This window comes from Abramis brama, assembly GCF_963993115.1.
Source record: "Abramis brama genome assembly, chromosome: 14".
NCBI lineage: Eukaryota > Metazoa > Chordata > Actinopteri > Cypriniformes > Leuciscidae > Abramis > Abramis brama.
Window position 1 is genome coordinate 15,525,292 of NC_139976.1, and position 18,120 is coordinate 15,543,411.

The 18,120-nt window shown below is 37.8% G+C and overlaps 2 protein-coding genes across 41 annotated transcripts in view; both read right to left on the reverse strand.

Moving 5' to 3' along the window:
* psme4b (proteasome activator subunit 4b) overlaps positions 1–7,667 on the reverse strand; it is a 35,211-nt gene extending 27,544 nt beyond the window's left edge. The window contains exons 1-4 of one of the 2 annotated variants that reach the window (XM_084134820.1): positions 7,169–7,667; positions 4,157–4,297; positions 3,000–3,116; positions 2,264–2,317 (exon numbers count right to left, since the gene is read on the reverse strand). In XM_084134820.1, coding sequence (XP_083990946.1) covers positions 2,264–2,317; positions 3,000–3,116; positions 4,157–4,297; positions 7,169–7,365 — 509 coding nt within the window. In that variant the 5' untranslated portion in view covers positions 7,366–7,667. The remainder of the gene's footprint in view (positions 1–2,263; positions 2,318–2,999; positions 3,117–4,156; positions 4,298–7,168) is intronic. The other variant, XM_084134821.1, reaches the window with a different exon arrangement.
* A 2,309-nt stretch (positions 7,668–9,976) lies between these two features.
* Positions 9,977–18,120, reverse strand: part of svila (supervillin a) — an 83,002-nt gene continuing 74,858 nt past the window's right edge. For 38 of the 39 annotated variants that reach the window (XM_084135811.1, XM_084135808.1, XM_084135795.1 and 35 more), the window contains 3 exons: positions 17,668–17,789; positions 16,725–16,880; positions 9,977–10,817 (listed from right to left, as the gene is read on the reverse strand). In XM_084135811.1, the coding sequence (XP_083991937.1) occupies positions 10,731–10,817; positions 16,725–16,880; positions 17,668–17,789 (365 nt within the window). In that variant the 3' untranslated portion in view covers positions 9,977–10,730. Of the gene's footprint in view, positions 10,818–16,297; positions 16,361–16,724; positions 16,881–17,667; positions 17,790–18,120 lie in introns of all 39 variants that reach the window. The other variant, XR_014609055.1, reaches the window with a different exon arrangement.

Here is an 18,120-nt window from a genome sequence, read left to right on the forward strand (position 1 = left end):
GATGGTGGACTAGTTCATTAGGATAACTAGTTTTAGCTTTGGTATTTTTGGCTGTGGTGCTTCTAAGTCCATAGTATTTTTGTGAGGACTATGATAAATTATAAATTATAAATATTCAGCCAAATTATTGTTCGATATCAGCTGCTTTTTTTTAATGCAAGAACACATGATGAACGTCTCCTTAAAATGCATCCGATTGGGGTCTACTGGATCTTATTCATTGCTCAATTAAAAAGGATAGTTCACCCAAAAATGAAATTCAGTCATCATTTCCTCACCTGCAAGCCAATCCAAAACTGTATGACTGACTTTATTCACCGGCACAAAAAATATATATATTGAGAAATGTCTCAAAATGAATACATTCAATGGAGATTACAACGTTGTTTGGTTTGCAAAATTCTTCCAAATATCTTTGTGTGTGTGTGTGTGTGTGTGTTCTTCCACAGGAATAAAGTCATACAGATTTGCAACAACATGAGACAAAGTAAATATTAATGAAAGAATTTCAGTTTTGTGGACTATCCCTTTAAACAAGCTAGTAAACTAGTGGTTCAGATAACCCACTGACTAGTTGATAATTAAAATATGTTGTCTTCTACATCCTAAAAATACACCCCCAGTGATACTTAGCAGCTGTTGATCTTCCTCTCAGTGCAAGTGTAAACAAACCCCTTCCACATTCAGCGGCAGCGCACTATCATTTCGGACGAGATTAAAATAGAACACAATGATACCAGAACCCAAGGGGAAAATTGGCAAAAGTTGTGTGACCTTGTCCTCTAAAACAGCGAGCCAAAGTGATCCGACCCACATTTACAGCCTGACCTAAAAGAAACACGACTGACACCAGACTGTGTTACATTTCCCAAAAGCATTGTGAGCTTCACCCAAAATGTAGTATGACATTCATTCTTCTTCGGACCACAAAAGGAGATATTCAAATGTGTCCGTGTTTTTTGTAGAAGTCAAAGGGCTCCAATGTTGTTTGGTTCCCAAACTTAACAAAATATCTTCTTTTGTGTTTTAGGTGAACTGTCCCACTATACCATTGGTACCAGTGATCTCTATAGAGTGCATTAGGGCCCGTCCACTTTTTCAGCAGTTGTTGGCTCCGGAAGTATATTTTTCCAATTAATTTTTCCCATAGTGTTTATAATAATAATAATTTTTAAAGTGTTATAAGCCACGAACCAAACCAACCAGCTACGAGGTGAATCACAACATTACAAACTTTTATTTAAAAGCAAAAAAGTATTAGAAAATCTGACCAAAAAAAACAAAGCTATAAGAATGTGTACATAACAGCTTCAGTGAGGAAAAGAACTAGAATCCCAAATGACAAAATCTAATTAAAATCGATGATGAAATATAAAACTATTCATTTAAAATTGTTGACAAAATATTAAGTATATTGCAAAATATGCATACATGAATGTACAAATATTTAAGTACTCTGACAGCATAGCAAGACCAACTTGACTTCATCATCGCCACGACTCTGATTGGTGGAATTTTCTGTACAGCATTATGGGTAATGAAGTTTTTCATCATGAATTCAGCTGTTAAACATGATCATTTTAAAAATAAGTTGAAATAATGCAAATGGATGGCTTCAACAAAACAATCTCGTAGCTCACAGTACGTCTGACTTTAAAGGTTTATAAGTTATTGTTAAAAAACAATTTGCCTATGGAGAAAATGAATGTAGTTTTTACTTCCGGAACACAACTGTGGCATTCTACAGGGTTACGATGCTTTTGGGAAACACAGCCCTGAATTTTCTTTAATATAAACCCTTCGCCCACCTGTGAAAACAATCAAAAGATTCTTAGATTAATAGAATGAAGTCACAGCAATGAGTCTATCCCATTCCTGGAGGATTTGCGCTGAAGAACAGTTTTTTTTTAAAGGTTTTTGTCATTGTGCAGCTCTAGTTTGTCAGGAGAAATCTGTAGCCTAAATATAAAGAACTGACTGACACCTCTGAGCCACCAGGAATTGTGTTTGACAGACAAAGATGAACTATTAGAAACTTTAAAGGGAGCACCATTTCCTGATCTGTTTGTGAAGCATGTTATTGAGTGGATATGACTAGGCAACTAAAGGAACAAAGATTATAAGTACAAACCCAGGTGTAAGCTGTGGTGGGATTTGTCATTTAGATAGTTGATTTGCTTTTAATTTTGGACACATGCAATTAAACATGAGCGACTGCCCTTGGAAAAGTACAGTGCAACATGTAAAACAGGGCTGTGCTTACCGCTTCCGCACAATACTAAGCATTTTTTGTTTAGTTGAGGCTTCTGCTCGATAACTGAATGTGAGAAAAGGAAAAATGCATAAGCCAACGCTACACATACCAATAGCATAAATCTTACAGTTGTAATTGTTTAACAGGCTCTTCTAAGAATACTGTGTGTTAAATGGATATGGTTGTGTAATGAGAATCAGCAGTGCTCATTAAATGGCTCAAACTCAAATTTGGAAAGATAAGAATAATACAAGCAAATTGCTAAATCTTAGGCAGTGTCAGGGTCCTCTTTTACCTTGAACCAAACGTTGCACTGACAAGTATTTTTTCCCCATGATTTCAACTTGCCCTGTACAATGAACCATGTGTCATATCCATGTTCACCATACAGAAAACACTTTCCATCTCTGCAAATATGATATGAAATATACTTGTTTGCATATTTTTTGCTATGTTTTTAGGTTTAAATAAGGTAGATTACTACACTTTAACTGGTAGCTGAACGCAGAATCAAATTAGCTAAAATATCTAATAAACAAACTTTCAATTGTGGGTCAGGAATGTGTAAAACTTTGTGAATGATGGCCAGATGGCAAATTCTGATCACCAGGTACCATGCTATGAAAAAAAGAGTATCCAGTCACATATAAAATGTTGTTCCATGGACATTAGACTTGTAAGCAAAGTTCATAACAAACTAGAATCAGTGAGAGGTAGAAAGATTAAAAAAGAGAGAGGGACTTACTTTGGGAACCAGTTAAGACCAAGATGCTCTGTTTTGGAGTACAGGATACTCTCATAGAGATCGTACAAAGGCCTCCAAGGCAACTCCAGATCATCCCGGGAAAGCAGTTCTTTCTTTCTGTACATTAGAAAAGGGTTTTCAGAAAACAGAAAAAAAATTACATAACTAGGGCTGTCAATTTAAAACATTTATTCCTTAAAATGACTGCATTTTTTATGCTTTGTAAGGGCATTTCTTTATTATAACCTTATTAAACCTTATTAAATGTGTCATCTTTTATGTCAAATTCATAAATTGATATTTATAAATTGAGTTAAAATAATAATACACAATCAGGAAGAATAAGTTACCAATCAAATGAAAACAGTATCAACAAAATTCATCTTTGCACTGCAGAGGTGGCATCGAAGAACAAAAAAAGTGGCATTTAGGTATATTTACAGACTGTTTAATAAGGTTCAGAAGTGGCATGAATGCATTTAATTGAATTATAACAATGTTAAGAGATTAATGTTTTAAATAGAAGGTTTCATAAACGAAACACCCGTGTTTGCTCGGAGATATGCGCAGCGGCAAGTCACTTAATATAAACTTCATCTTTATTGAATTGTTGTATAAAATCAATATTACATTTGCAAACTCCCTTTATAATCATTAAAAAGCTGTCACTCGTCTCAGATCATCGCGATTTAACAAACTTCCCTTATAATCAATGAAGTTGTCTAGACTACACAATGAATCTCTTATTTACATTGTGTCTGTACTTTGTTTGTTATAATGAGAGGATTCGCGAGCTCGCATAACTCAGCACTGAACAAACTCCAGCGTTTTGAGCGGTGAGTGGATTTTAACTTAAACGCCTCCGATTGGCCATTGTGTCTCAAGAAATGAACAGATATGTCTGTGATTGGCTGCATTGCTCAACGCTGCAAAAACACGTTCTCTCATCACGCTCTTCAGAGTGCAAACACAAATTTGCACTGGCGCATTTGCAAAATCTGTTTGGCCAATATCCTAAATACTTTTTCACAGTCGCATGCAGTAGTTTTCAATTGCAAATGCGACTGATTTGGTTGCACTGTAGAGCCTGGATTAATCATGGTCTTGTGTTCAATTATGACAATGGTCAGGTGTTTGTTGGGGACACTTTCACATACTTCAATAAGTTGACAAGGAGTCGTGCAAAGCTCTGCATCATGCTGATCTCCAGGTTGGGGATGGTGACCAGCTCGTACAGAAGCTTGATGAAGAGCACATGGTCCTCCTTGCTGAACTTCCTCCCGTACAGCCGAAGGTACCTATCAAGGGGCAGAGATCATGTCATACGAGTGGAAAACAGAGAACAGGAGAGGAAAAGCATGATCCACAAAACAAAATCTTGCATATTCTCTAGAGTACAGTACATAGTCTACAGAAGGCACACTATTTCTAAAACAAATAATTACTTCATTTTAAGTTTGATCTTAAAATCATCGCAATAAAGCAGTGATAAACAACCAAATATGAAAGTGAGCATCCACCACACCATAACAACACATTATGAAAGAAAGCATTGGGGGGGGGGGGGGACTTTTGTTTGGGAGGGAAGCACATATGGCCATCAGTTAGGCTATCTGTTGGAGCCATTCTGACCTTATCACTAATCATGTAAGCACGAAGACATGATCATGAGAAAAACAGAGAGCACTGCGTGTCTGAATAAAGCTGAGTCAGGCTAGCATGTCAAAAAAATGATTGAAACGGGTCATCAAAATAGATTATATAAGAGAGCCTTTGAAAACACTCAACTAAATGATAAAAGCTTGCACTTCCTTTTCAACTATTAAACTGTAGAGTCATGGCAAACAATATTTATGCTAGAGCAGGTGTGTGTGTGTATATATATATATATATATATAATATATATATATATATATATAGATAGATAGATAGATAGATAGATAGATAGATAGATAGATAGATAGATAGATAGATGATTTTGATCTATATACACAAACATACATAACTGTTAAAATGTTTAGGTCTGTAAAAAAAAAAACTTGTAATGTAAGTCTCATACTCAAATACAAAAATTGTATTTGAACCAAACCAAACACAGTTGGGTGTATATTAATATGAACAATGCATATATTTTCGCCTTTTGCTCGCTCTGCACTCAAAAACGATCATGGGCTCAATGCTGAATCACTTGGCGAATCAATCTAAATGAAGCAGAGGAGTCATTGGTCAGAATTAAAGGTCCCGTATTATGCCCCTTTTCAGAAGATGTAAAATAAGTCTCTGATGTCCCCAGAGTGTGTATGTGAAGTTTCAGCTCAAAATACCCAACAGATCATTTTTTACAGCATGTTTAAATTGTCATTTTTGGGGGCTCAGAAAAACACGCTGTTTTAGTGTGTGCCCTTTAAATGCAAATAAGCTGCTGCTGGACGACTCAGTCTCTCAGGACAATTTCATCTCACGGAATGATGATAATATCAGAAACTCTCAGTAACGGTGTTAATTTCGAGTAGGACAATAATGCCTACAGAGTCAGAGTGCTGTATAGAGATGGAACAGGTATAGTTTAGTAGTTTAATTACGGTTATTATAACGTATTTGTCATCTGCTTGTATGCATCCATTATTTATTAATAGCCTACAAGTCTGCTGTTTCAGACCAGGTCCGAATGATGATCAAACATATACTGATACAGAGTTTAATAAAGTTTATTGTACATCACACAAAATATGAAGCGTCAGTTTTACTTCAGAAAATCACCGTAAGAGCTGAGTAAACACAGTAAGTTATAAGAAGTGCGCAAGTACATAAACGAATTTCAGTAGAGTTGAGGGAGCATTCCTGTGGGCGGAGGTTAGTCAAAAAACTGTTCTACTGACGTCATTAAAGAAGGAAGTAGAGGGATGTAGTCCAAACGGGCCGTTCGATGTAGGCGATTTCTGTTAAATAAAATATCTCGCTTGGCATTGAACTTTGAGCTTTATAATTTTACAGATATTATTTATACTCTAACAACAACATTACACACTAACTAAAGTTTGAAACATGGGATCACGAAGAACGGGACCTTTAAACACGGACCACTCACTTATTCACTGAATCGGGTCGAATGACTCACTAAACTGTAGATTATATCCATCCACTTACAACATGCCCGCCCTCGCTGCAAATACAAAACCCTTTAGGACTTTTTCACGGCCTTGAATTTAATCTAATGATGAGGTAAGAGGCCAAATGGATATGAAATTGGGTTTGTAAACATATTGCCCATTTAAGTATTTTGTATAATACAAACTCTACAGGGACTCTACAGCAGTCAGTGAGGGAGCAAAGCCACTGTGGTAATACACTTAACGTTATACGTGTGATCATACACTAATCATACGAAGGGTCCCATTTAAATGTTATGCAGCATGCACAAGAAACTCATGAAAGACTTTAAGTGTCATTAAATATATAATGACACAGATGAACAATTCATTACAATTTATTTAATTAATTTACAATTTATTTCATATTTAATTCAAAAAATGAAACATAAAACGTAAGCATGCGGCATTTTAATAGAACAATATATCCTTTATCTGACCTTTAAAGAGAGTCTTAAGTTAACCATAAAATAAGGTCCCATATTCTTCTGTCTGTTGTTCAACACGGTGAAAACTGACCATGCATCACTTAAATTTTTAATAAGAAACATATTAAATTGATCGAAATGAATAAAGGCAAGCCATAAAGGCATGAAATGAATATGTAGTCTTTTTAAAGTGTCTTTTTAAAGACTCCATATCCAACCACTAGTTGCAGTGATGCATGTGGCAGCTGCTTATCCAGCACTAATGTTAGCCTCCGTTAGCTGATTAGCTTAGAAATGAGCTTACAACAGTCCCACTTTTCCTGCCTTTTTACCGACTGAAGCCACTCTGACAAACTAGACCAACGAAATATTACGCTCGATATTATGAAAGGTCATCATGGAGTGCTAGCAGATGGATATGTGATGTTTACGTATAAGCAAGGACAGCTGAGTGACTCAGGTAGCGCTTAGCCTTTAGCTCGCGAGCTAACGGCTACAAGCTACCCGAGTCACTCAGCTGTCCCTGCTGTTTATTAACAAACCAGATTCAATTGCCACATCAAAGCATTTTTTGAGTCTTGAATATACTCACGTGGATAGTTTCCGGGTCCAAAATAAAACTCCTGGCCATAACTCACGGAACTGGACAGCCCGACCCAAGTTCCCTTTAATCTGGGCCAAAATGTCATTGGATTCGCGGTCTAGTTTATCTGCGTAGGGGAGAAGTTTGTTGTAAACGATCTCTTTCTGAGGGACAAAACCTAATATCTCGGCCTGCTCCTTTTTCATATTACGATTCCCAAAATAAATATCCTCTTCTGACGTGTCCGGCTTATTTCCTTCCCCTCTTGACAGAAGTTCCCTTGACAAATCTTTGTTTTATTCACAAAATCCGCTACTTTCGCATAAGTGTCGTTATTGTGGAGCGGGATTCAGATCAAAACTGGTTACTTCGACAGATCTGTCTTTCTGACCTCTTGTGTTAAACACATTAGCTTCAGTCACCTACATAGAGAAGTCTCCCCTCACTCTCTTGACACATATTACGAGTCACACGGACAGACACACACTCACATAGACACACGCTCAACTTCACACACATAACACACCAGCGGGTGCAACAATGAGCCATGAGCGGCGCGCCCCCTACTGGTGTTTAGCGGCACATTTAGCAATCACAACACGGCCCGTGAAAATGTTCAAAAGTGTGAAATTAAATTAAGGGATAGTTCACCTAAAAACGAAAATTTTGACATGTAATAGTTTCTTTCTTCTATTAAACACAAAGGAAGATATTTTAAAGAATGTTGGTAATCGAACAGTTGACGGTAGCCATTGAATGTCTACCGTCAACTGTCTGGTTACAAACATTTTTGTGTTCGCCAGAAAAAAAGTTATAGTAGCTATAGTAGACTATTTTGAGTCTTCAATGTCAGAACTTTTTTGTTGCAGTTTTTACATTACCTCATAGTGTATAGACTATGTATCAAAAATAACTAAAGTTTTAGAGAGCGTCACTGTAGTTAGTTGGGAAAAACCATCTCTTTTCTTGTTGTGTTTCTAAAATAAACATGTCCTTTTACCAAAGAAAGTCTGTGAACATATATGCATGACACAAGCTTTGTTTGTATACTGGTCCCTTCACTTTGTTTAAACAGTTTATCCAAGGCAATGATACTAACGAGATAACTTAAATCCGCTTTGGTTATTTCCTTGTGCACTGACCCAGTGCACTACTATTCACTTGATCTAGTGTCATGGCAGACGAAGGGAAGAGTGTTCTGTGAATTCACCCTTCAGCAGCTCTTCATTTGAATGAGCGCTCAGTTGTAGAGATGGGTGCATTTCTGTATCTCAGTGGGCCTTCGGTATTACAATTTAATTAAAATTTTCTCATGTTTCATTTTGTGTTCAGCTCTCAAGTGGTTTACAGTTTCTCACAGATATTTAATCTCGATGAAGATCTCCAGTCAATGAAAAATTAGCATACATGGCAGAGAAAATAAATAGATGCCACATTCCCACAGATCCTTTGCACAACAGATTCCTGAAGGTCATTTACTTACCTATCAACCACACACCCTACTTTTCCAACCAATAGAAAAATTCCATACAGAAATTCCAGCTAATCAGATGCAACGACCTTTTAGCATTCAGCCAATCAGGTCCTTTGCCTGGAGGGTTATTGCATTCCAGGTAAAGCAGATTTGCATGGCCTGATCATGGGTGTTGTTAATGAGATTCTGGATTAACAGGCCCACTTGCAAGTCTCTAAATTATGGTTGTGTGTGATGTAACAAAGAATACAGCACCTGAAATGACCAGTAATTGAATGCATATCAAATAACAGAATAATCACATGCTCATTTTTTCAGGTTCTATATGAAGTCACTCATAACTTGCTAGCATGTATACAAAATGTATGTTCATGGTATGAGCAAAAGTGTTGATACAAATTATTTGCAACAACGGCTATTACTGTGTGCTTAAATCCGAGTTGTTTTCTTAAATGTAGAAATGTCCTCAATCCTCAGTTGGACAGACAGGAAGCGGCTCCTTGGCCATACAACATGTTTAGCCCTGACTTTGATTGGATCATGTGACTTAAATCCCACTTGACCCAACAAATTTAAAGCCTTCACACCTGGTGTCCCAATTGTGCTCTTGTGGACTTATATGGCAGAGCTCATTTATTTTTTGGTAACTACTTTCAGTTTGTGCCATTGATCACTTGCATTCCTAATATAAAAACAGTGATTGATAGAAGGAAGCTTGACAAGATTTAGCTGTTGAGATTTTGGTGAAATTAAAATGATAAATTATTTATTATAAAACTATTGGAAATGTATTTTTGTTCATGTGAACCAAGGTTTTAAACAGAAATATGTCAAATTGAAGAATAAAAAAAGAATGCAAAGGTCTACTACTACTATTACTAATCTACTACACACTCACTTGTGGAACAACAGTGCCCTCTGCTGTTTTTTTTTTGTTGAAGTTCATTGAGTAGATACTATGACTATGCAAGTAGCAAATGAATGTATTTGAGAACAAGAACTCCAAGTTGGAAATTAAGATTACCACAATAAAACATTTAGTTAAATAATTTAAACAAACAGGTCTTCTACTCAAGGGCTTTTAATTCTTTCCAAACTATGTTTGTAGCACATATTGCCTGTGGAAAATCACAGTGTGCCTAAAGTGATGTAAAAATAGGAAAGATTTTGTTTTAAACTTTTGCGTTCCAATGATAAACTTTGCATTCGCTTGCAACACTCTGAGAAACTTTTTTGAGTGAACGCAAAGTATTGGAATATAATTTTTCTTCCCATTTCGTTCCTTTCCAAACAAACTAGTGTAACCATTCATTTTAAATGAAAAGTGATTAAGCAAGTGCAGATTAAGCAACGAACAAAGTATTTATTATCTACATAATACAGTGTTTATTTGCACCAATATTTATTTATATCACAAATATATCTTTAAAATGCAGACTAGCATCTGTCTTTATATAAACTGTACATGAAGGCAAGGCACTATACAACGCAGAATAGAAAGACATTTTCTCTTATTCCACAATTTCATTCAATCCTGTTTGAAGAGACACACACTGTATAGATTTACAATCTCCCATGAACAGTACACACATAGGGTTCTCAAGTTCAAGCATCTGTCTGGAAGGTTAAACGCATCTTGAGGTCATTTATGAGAGCAGATATGAACATACTTGCATAAAGTGCTCTTTTGAGCTTTCTTACATTCAGATAATAACTAAAAGGCTTTTTTTGAAATTATAGGGGGTTTATGTTAAGCTGAGGGCTGCCTTGTGCGTGTTGGACGGTGAATGACCATGCGGACAAAGCAATGCAGAAAAATAAAAACGGGAGGAAAACAAGCTGGAAGCAATCAAAACAAAACAAAATTCACAGATAAAAACAAAAATGGAGAAAATGGGAAAGAAATGTGCTACAAGAGGCTGGTAAACCCTTGCCAATCTTAGTCTTTTCTTCTTCCTTCAGCTCCATTTCACTTCCCTGTGTGGTTTGACACAGGTAGATATTCACTTGCGCTTGTCCCGTCTTGATCAAAAGGAATGAGAAGGTCTTCACTTGCAGATTCAATCCCAATCAGTTCCAAGTGCAGTCAGATTTCCTCTAAAACAATCCTTTGGCTTTCTTCACATTCACTTGCTTCCATCCTGGCAGTGCCTCATATTCACTTCTTGTCATCTCCAATGCTTTCTGTAGAGAACATATACACATATATACATTTAGGAATAAGGATTTAATAAAAACATGCAGATGACATACAAGTGTTAAATCACACTCAGAACTCTGAAATGCTGAAAAATGGATGAATAATCTCACACGCAAACACAACAGCTGTAGGATATTGGTTACTGCCATTCACCAATCCAAAAATGGAAACCTCCATTAGAGTACAAAGTTTTTAAAGTAGGAATGCACAATTTATTAACAGCATAAGGTATCAGTCAATGTTGGATATTTAATTGTTCATACTCATTTCAAAAGGAATATAAAAATTGTATACAGTACATTATAATGTTGTGATACCCACATTCACATGTAGCATTTAAACGATATTTTTTTTTTAGACAAAATAGTATAGATTAGCCATTTACTGGTAATTGGCCATAACATAAAAATAATTGTGTTGATGTCAGTTGATGTGAAAATTGGAGAACATATACAGTCTGGTGTCAGTAAGAAATTTGTAATGTTTTTACAAAAACACACACACACACACACACACTTGCGACTGCCAGCAAATTTGAAAGCCTGTTGATGGAAAGAGCTCATGAGGAACAAGAATTTTAAAAGGGACGCCAAAGTTGCCTGCTTTCTTCTCGACAGGTAATTCAGCCTATTTGTGTAAATTCAAAGTTTTATAGTTGCTTGGCTAACTATAGCATGGTTGTGCATAACGCTAGAACACTAGAATGTTTAGGAATAATACGGCCACCGTAGGAGTTAAAACACCCTCGGAATGGGAGGGGCTAGAAAGTAATATTCAGTTGGTATAGTCATATACAATTTCACCGCTAGATGGGAGAAAATCTTACACAGTGTAACTTTAATCAGGTAATCATTCATATTCCTGAATCTGTATTAAATTGAGAAACGTAACCGATTTCCATTCAGTTTAGCTTGTTTCCACTGAAACACAATAACAAAAACCATCTTGTGTTTATTAAGAATGTGACTGACATGGCTATTTTGTGATATTTAAAGAGATTAAGGTCTACATAAGGTGAATCTGCAGCTTTAAAGGAATAGTTCAGCCCGAAATGATGAAAATTATGTCATCATTTATTCACCCTCAAGTTATTCCAAACCTGCATGAATTTCTTTCTTCTGCTGCACACAAAAGAAGATCGAGTGAAGAATGTTGGTAACCAGACAGTTGATGGTAGCCATTGACTTCCATGGTATTTATTTCCTACTATGGAAATCAATGGCCACCGTCAACTTTCTGGTTACCAACATTCTTTAAAATATTTTATTTTGTGTTCAACAGAAGAAAGAAAATCATACAGGTTTGGAACAACTTGAGGGTGAGTACATGATGGCAATTTTCATTTCAGGCTGAACTATCCCTTTAAAGAAATTTTCATTGAAAAAACCTAAAGCTCTTTTATTCTACAAGATAAACTTGTTACTCGAATGCTATGTAGTTTCACAGAAAGTTAACTGAGATATAGTTAATGATGCGCCTCGGCAGGGAAAAGTGACGTCTAAGCGGAAAAGGGTGGAAGCAGTGAGTGTCTCCACCAGTAAGAGACATAGAGAGGATTCTTTAGCCAATAAAGTGGAGGTTTTGACCTCAGAGTTTGCCCAGATTAAGTCTTTAATATTAAATCTGCAACCAAGGGAGGCACCATCACCGATGTTGGGAAATCCCAGTAAGGAATTACCCATTCCTGAGGAGGATATGCTGTCTATGGCAGCCTCTCAAAACCAGTTGTGTGAGGAGGGTAATGAAGAATTCACTCGTGTATCCACTCTCATGATGACTCTCAGAACACGGCACGGGGTTCAGCAGAAGGAGTAGAATCAGATCAGGATGAAGTGAGACAAGCCATCCAGATTGCGTTGGCATGATTAAGCCTGGACACTGCCCCTACAGTGGCAGCTCCCTCCAGTGCCTTTTTCAGAGGGACAGCAAAACCATCTGCTCTTTGCATTCCCCCATCCAAAGATTATATTGAGGAACTACAGAGGTGCTGGGCTAATCCCAAGTTACTTACTCTCCATACCACAGCAAGCAGAGCCCTGGCAGCTATGCACAAATCGGACTCTTATGGCCTGGGTCAGATGCCTAAAGTGGATCCATTTGTCACCTCTTTCATCATATCACCGGAAGAGGCTTGAAGACCTAATGCTCGCTGCCCGCGACCTCAGTGCAGAATCACAGACGATCTTCTTAGTCAAGCGTACAATACTGCAGCACGCATGGGTCGGATAGGCAATTCGCTCTGCCATCTTATGCTGGCGCTGTCCCAGTCTAAGATCCCAAGCCACAAAAGACATAAATACCCTGGAGCTACAAGCAGTGCAATTAGCTTTGAAGCACTTTGTACCGGCCCTACTGAACCGCCATATTCTCATCAGAATGGACAATACATTGGTGGAATATCATATCAACCATCAAGGTAGCACGAGGTCCAGCCAGTCTCTGAGAGTAGCACAAGACCTTCTGACATGGGCCTTCCTTCGGTTCACAAGCATCAGGGCGATGCATATACCAGGAGTGTCGAATGTGGTGGCAGACTTCTTGCCTCACCACAGACCTTTGCCAGGAGAATGGAGACTCAATCCAGAAGTAGTTCAGATGGTTTGGCGACGATTTGGCAGAGCACAGGTGGATATCTTTGCCAGAGCACAGGTGGATCTCTTTGCCTCAGAGACCTCGACCCACTGCCCCCTGTGGTTTTCCTGGACAGAGAAGTCCAGCCCGTTGGGTCAGGATGCGTTAGAGCATGCCTGGCCAAATCTTCTACTCTATGCCTTTCCCCCAAACCCCTTAATTCTGCCAACTCTCCACAGAGATCTTCAAGGGCACCACAGGATGCTCCTAGAGGCACCGAACTAGCCAGGCAGGCCTTGGTTCCCAATGTTATGCCGGCTTCTCAATGGGGAGCCCCGGAGCCTACCCAGGAGGCAGGACCTGCTCCTTCAGTTGCAGGGGCAGATTTGGCACCCATGCCCAGCCGATCTGATCACAGCTCTATGTCTGGCCACTGAGGAGCCAGAGTTCCTGTTGAAGTCTTGTGATGTTAAGGTGCAAAACACAATCCTGAATTCTAGAGCACCTTCCACCAGGAATATATATGCTTGTAGGTGGAAGTGGCTTTCAATAAAGACTGGATTCCTCTTGGCAATAACGTTAGCCAAACGTTTTGGTGAGCTCCACGCATTGTCAACCAATACGTCCTGTATGCATTGGAATGCGGATGGAACAATGGTGACATTGTGGCCTAACCCCTCATTTCTACCCAAAAGGCTCTCAACATAATTTAGGAATTAACCAATTGAGTTGGTAGCACTCAATCGTTCTGTGTCTGACACACAAGATAGCAATCCAACGGAACAATTATGTCCAGTGCGAGCCCTTCGGGGCTATCTGAGTGCCACAGAGAAACTGCGACAGTCAGATCAACTCTTTCTCTGCTACGGCGGGCCAAGAAAAGGGCAGCCTCTGTCAAAACAGAGGTTGTCACACTGGGTGGTGGAAGCCATTGTCCAGGCGTATAAGGCCAACAACATGACATTGCCAGCCGGCATAAAATGCCATTCGATGAGAAGTATCTCAACATCTTGGGCAGCATTAAAAGGTGTCCCTCTAATGGACATCTGTGCAGCGGCTAATTGGTCGTCCACTGATACCTTCTCCAGATACTACAGAGTTAATGTGGCCGCCCCTGGTGCTATGGAAGCGGCAGTCCTGTTGGGAGTAGCCTCCTTGTGACCTTGTTGTTATGAGCCATCCAGTGGGAAGCACTGCCTCTGGCAGTCAGTAAGAACGGAATAGAACGAAAGTTACGTATGTAACTACGGTTCTATGAGTTCTGGATGACCGCCAGAGCACCCTGTCACTCGGAATCTTGCGAGAAGATTCTGTAGAGACAGTTTGCAGGATGTCACGGGGTTAAATAGAGGGGATCCCCATGACGTACCTGGTCATGTGATGGCTTTGTTGTTATTAGACTCGACCTGTGCATGAGCAAGAGAGATAATATTCATTGGGAAGCACTGCCTCTGGCGGTCATCCAGAACTCATAGAACCATAGTTACATACGTAACTCATTTTCATTGATCCTAATGACCTTGATTAGCTGCCTCAGGTGTGTTTAATTAGGGCTGGAGATAAAAATCGGACACCCCTGCCATAGTGCTTTCTTTTGATATTGAATTATTTATAGATTTTAGAAAAATAAATTAAATAAACAGATTTAACAATACTATAATCGTAGTTAGAATATTTTGTGTTCAGCAACTTTTTTTTTAAAGTGAATCATATTGTGTATATTAACATTCTTGAATGTCACTATGTATGACAACTGAATTGACTTGTTCTTGAGTAACATCATGCTTTTTTTTTCAGATTTCAGAGAACCCAAAGGAAGAAGCAGTAGTCTGATGTAAGAGATTTTTAAAAACCTGAACCGTTGGACAACCTGTAGTAATGACATCAGACTTCTGAAGCCAATTTTATTTTTAAAGGTTGAAATGCTTTTGTCCTATTTCTCCCCTTTTCTTTTTTAAAGAATGATCTTTTAATATATTTTTGTCATTGATTGATTGAATAAATAAATTGACTCAACTGCAGGAAAGGTGTCATTTATATTTTAAAAGGTTTTCACCAAATTTTGAAATGGTCAGGAATTTGTTGACACACCATTGAAGAGTAGTTGAAATATTAATGTTGTTTCAACATTAACTTAGTACATCAGATGGCAACACTGTTTACATTCCTTTTCAGTTGTATTTTCAGTGTTTCAACAAAATGTATTTAGAATCAACATCGCATTGTAACATTGATCAAACCATATTACCAAAGATTATTTTTATTCATTTCAGTGTTGATTCAACAGCAGTGATGTAGATTCAACATCATAGTGTAACGTTGATTCAACAATATTACCATTGATTATTTTTGTTAATTTCAATATTGATTCAGCATCGGTGATGTAGAATCAATCATAGTGTAATGCTGATTCAATAGCATTACCATTGATTTTTTGTTCAACATAGTTTCAACATTAACTGAGGGTGCAAATGTGATGTTGATAAAATATCACTTTGTAATGTTGAATCAATACTATTACCGTTGATTTTTGGTTGAAACCTCAACATTGCTTCACCATTAACTGAGGGTGCAAGAGTGATGCTAAAGCAACATCACTTTGTAACGTTAATTCAATGTAATTAGCGTTGACACTGACTCATCACTGACTCAACATTGTTTCAATGATTACATGCTCTCTGGGTAGTGTACATTATCCCACATAAAATATTAACCAGTTACACTATAAATCTTAAAGTGAGACCTATCAGTGTGAGAACTATCAGTGGTGAACGGTGACCAACACACAGCTAGATAAGGATGTGATGCACAAGCACATGGTGATGCAGTTCACACAGTGAGGATGCAGCATTAGTGGGAAAAAAAACAGTGTTCCTCATGAAACAAAACTCACCTTCCCAGAAGCCCCTACACCCTGCCATGTGAAGGGAAAAATTAACCTCAGTCAGATGCAAGACTACACCAGCATAAAGGGGAAAAGCAGAAAGATGCAGGGAGAGACAGATTAAGAGACGCAGCTTAAAGACGACAGTGGGAGCAGAAAGAGAAATATGAAATCGATGAAGGGAAAAATGGAAAAATAAAACTAGATAGAACTGAAAAGACAGAACATGTGAACAAACACAGGCAGACAGATTTTACAGAACAGATACAGTTCAGTAATATCAGTGTCCAATGTCTGAAAATCATCCAATTCTTTAATGCGCCCAGAACAATAAAGTTAGGCTTATTTACACAACTTAGAAAATAACGAATGAACCTTAAACACTACCGTAATAATCAACTGCATGAAACCTCAGTGTTAATGTGATTTTTCTCACCTCAAAGTCCTCATCTGATAGGTAGATCTCAAGACGCAGAGGGTCAACACCTTCTGGTAGGGGACGGGCTTGTATATCCGCCAAGGGGTAAATGGTCTTGCAGAGTCTAGTCAAGACGTCTTCAACAAGAATGATCTGATTACATACTTCAGCCTCCTATAAATCACAGAACACAACATAAAGATGATGTTTATTGATGTTTCACATGACACCAGCAGCTAAAGTTTCTTAAAGGGTTAATTCACATAAAAATTGAAAATTCTGTCATCATTTACTCACCCTCATGTCATTCTAAATCCGTAAGACTTTAGTTCATCTTCAGGACAAAAGTTAAGATATTTGTAATGAAATCTGAGAGATTTCTGTCTCTCCATTGACAGTCTATGCAACTACCACTTTGTCGCTTCAAAAAGTTCATAAAGAGATTGTAAAAGTCATCCATATGAATTGAGTGCTTTAGTCTGACATGATCGCTTTATTTGATGAACATTTAATTTAGGCCTTTAATCACACAAACTTTCATCAACTCACACATCAGAAACAGTAAATGGAAGCGCAAGCATTTACGCTTGATGTGTGAGAACAAATTCAGTTTATTCTCGTGCAACGCAGCATGTTTGAGCTTCCTCAAGAACCAATGAGGTTTGTTCTCACGTGTCAAGCAGGTTCAGTTGAGCTTCTGGTTATGTTTGCTGATCAATGTTTACATGTGAATAAAAGCCTAAATTTAGAACAAAAGTTCTAAGTTCAATGGGTTTGTAAAGACATGAGGCTGGGTAAATGATGACAGAATTTTGACAGAATGATGACAGCGGTACCTGTAGGTGAGTACTACTAACAGTGTAATAAAGTGCTTGCAGATAGTGTTCATTGAACCATATTATTATAACTCCAAAAAAAAAGGAAAAAATACTTGGTATGTGCATTTAACTTTCTCTCTCACCTTCTCTGTGATCTCAGCGATGTCCTCTCTGTGTTCCCAGCTGGGAAACATGTTAGTGAAGGTAAGGGGCTCAAGCCCTGCGTGGATCAGGTATGATTTGGGAGTTTTTTTCTCATTTTTTTCTAAAAATACAAAAGTAAAACCAATCTTGTTATTGAGACAGGAAACTAGAGAGTTTAAAATCATGGTGTAACAGAAGTAGCAGCAGACAATCTCTTTCTTATTGAGACTTACATCTACTTCATACTTTACTTTATTTGTCCCTTTTAAGGGAAATTTGTTTTGGGTAATACAGATGAAGCTGCATAATAAGATACCCACATCATTAACTATCACATAGTCGTGTCCTTTGGCTACAAGACTGTTAGTGTTCAACTCTAGTGCAAAGGAACAAAATAATTGTTATAGAGGTTGTATCTAAACTTTGGGGTACGAAAACTTCAACCAGATGGA